The sequence below is a fragment of the Plectropomus leopardus genome, unplaced genomic scaffold (genome assembly GCF_008729295.1).
Source record: "Plectropomus leopardus isolate mb unplaced genomic scaffold, YSFRI_Pleo_2.0 unplaced_scaffold18772, whole genome shotgun sequence".
Taxonomy (NCBI): domain Eukaryota; kingdom Metazoa; phylum Chordata; class Actinopteri; order Perciformes; family Serranidae; genus Plectropomus; species Plectropomus leopardus.
Window position 1 is genome coordinate 1 of NW_024620244.1, and position 1,475 is coordinate 1,475.

The 1,475-nt window shown below is 41.1% G+C and overlaps 1 protein-coding gene across 1 annotated transcript; it reads left to right on the forward strand.

Moving 5' to 3' along the window:
* The first annotated feature begins 152 nt into the window (after nucleotides 1–152).
* Nucleotides 153–1,083, forward strand: LOC121965145 (anoctamin-6-like). The gene is made up of 3 exons (XM_042515305.1): nucleotides 153–387; nucleotides 478–647; nucleotides 950–1,083. The coding sequence occupies exons 1-3, from the start codon at nucleotides 291–293 to the stop codon at nucleotides 1,049–1,051; spliced, it is 369 nt and encodes a 122-aa protein (XP_042371239.1). The 5' UTR covers nucleotides 153–290; the 3' UTR covers nucleotides 1,052–1,083.
* The last annotated feature ends 392 nt before the right edge of the window (nucleotides 1,084–1,475 follow it).

Consider the following 1,475-nt stretch of genomic DNA (forward strand, 5'->3'; position numbering starts at 1 on the left):
AATTGCTGTTGAACAGAAATCACTGTTCTTTCCATGAATTTTTTTTGAAAATAACATGGGTATTACTCAGAAATTAAGGAACCATAGAATATATCCTAACCTATTTTTTCTATATCAAAATGTAATATTAAACTTTTTAATTGTATTTTTTCCTTTAGATTCTGTTGATCCTGGCATCCATTGTGGCCATCATTGTCTACCGCCTGGCTGCATTTTTTGCCTTCTCAACTAAACTCAGAGCTCAGGACCTGAAGGAGCTGGAGCCCTTAAAGGACTATGTGACGCCTCAGATGGCCACGTCTGTCACAGCCTCCCTCATCAGCTTTGTTGTGATTATGATCCTCAACATCCTCTATGAGCGGGTCGCCATCTGGATCACCGACTTCGGTGAGTTTGAATTGTCCTGCTTTCTTTGTGACCTGTGTTGACTCTCATGTGGCTTAATCTGAAATCTTGTCTCATCTGACACAACAACAGAGCTTCCACGAACCAAGACGGACTACGAGAACAGCTTGACCCTGAAGATGTTCCTCTTTCAGTTTGTCAACTATTACTCCTCCTGTTTCTACATCGCCTTCGCCAAAGGGAAAGCGGTCGGCTTTCCCGGACAGCCTGTTTATCTCTTGGGAAAATACCGGAACGAGGAGGTACAGTTTGTCCGTCTAACAGTTGCTTGTCTAAAACGGGACGTTCACTGTAAGATTTAAGCCAGTTTTAGAAATGTTGTTGTTTAATTCCAACTCCCACTGTGCGAGTGAATAATCTGCAATGTCAATCCAAAGCTCACAATTAAGGTGTGGTCCGACAATAAAGCCACGACCTTAGTGCTCACTCTGTCCGTGTAAAAAAAAAAATGGGGTCAAAAACAGAAATCAGTTGTACTGTACAGCCATCTTAAGTTCTCTCACAGTTTTTTCTTGACTTTTGTTGGTGTGCTGTCGTCCTGCAGTGTGATCCTGGTGGTTGTCTGATTGAGTTGACGACTCAGCTCTCTATCATCATGGGTGGAAAAGCCATCTGGAACAACATTCAAGAGGTCTTGCTACCGTAAGAAGTCAGAATCTATGAACAATTGTCAAATACGATGGTAGATATAGATGCAGCCATAGACTGTATATAAAGATGGACAATGTGTCTCTGCTTCCTCCTGCGGTCCAAAGATGAAGCCAAATAGGATAGAGGCGCTGCCGTGTTGCACGTTTGGAGCCTGTGGAGTTTGTGTGATAGCAATCAGGAAGTGGAGACATGCTATCTAGTCCTCGCTCACGCACCTACCGGTCTCACCCACTCGCTGCCCATCATGACGTCACATCCCCTTTCTATAATTAAAAAATTCTAAAACTTTGTATAGCAGTTTTCAAAACAAAGTTAATAATTCTTTACAAAAAAAAGACAGACTATTTAAAAACAGTTTAAAAGTTATACAACATGGGGCAAAATTAGCTACATAAAAAAAAAATAAAATAAGTAAAATA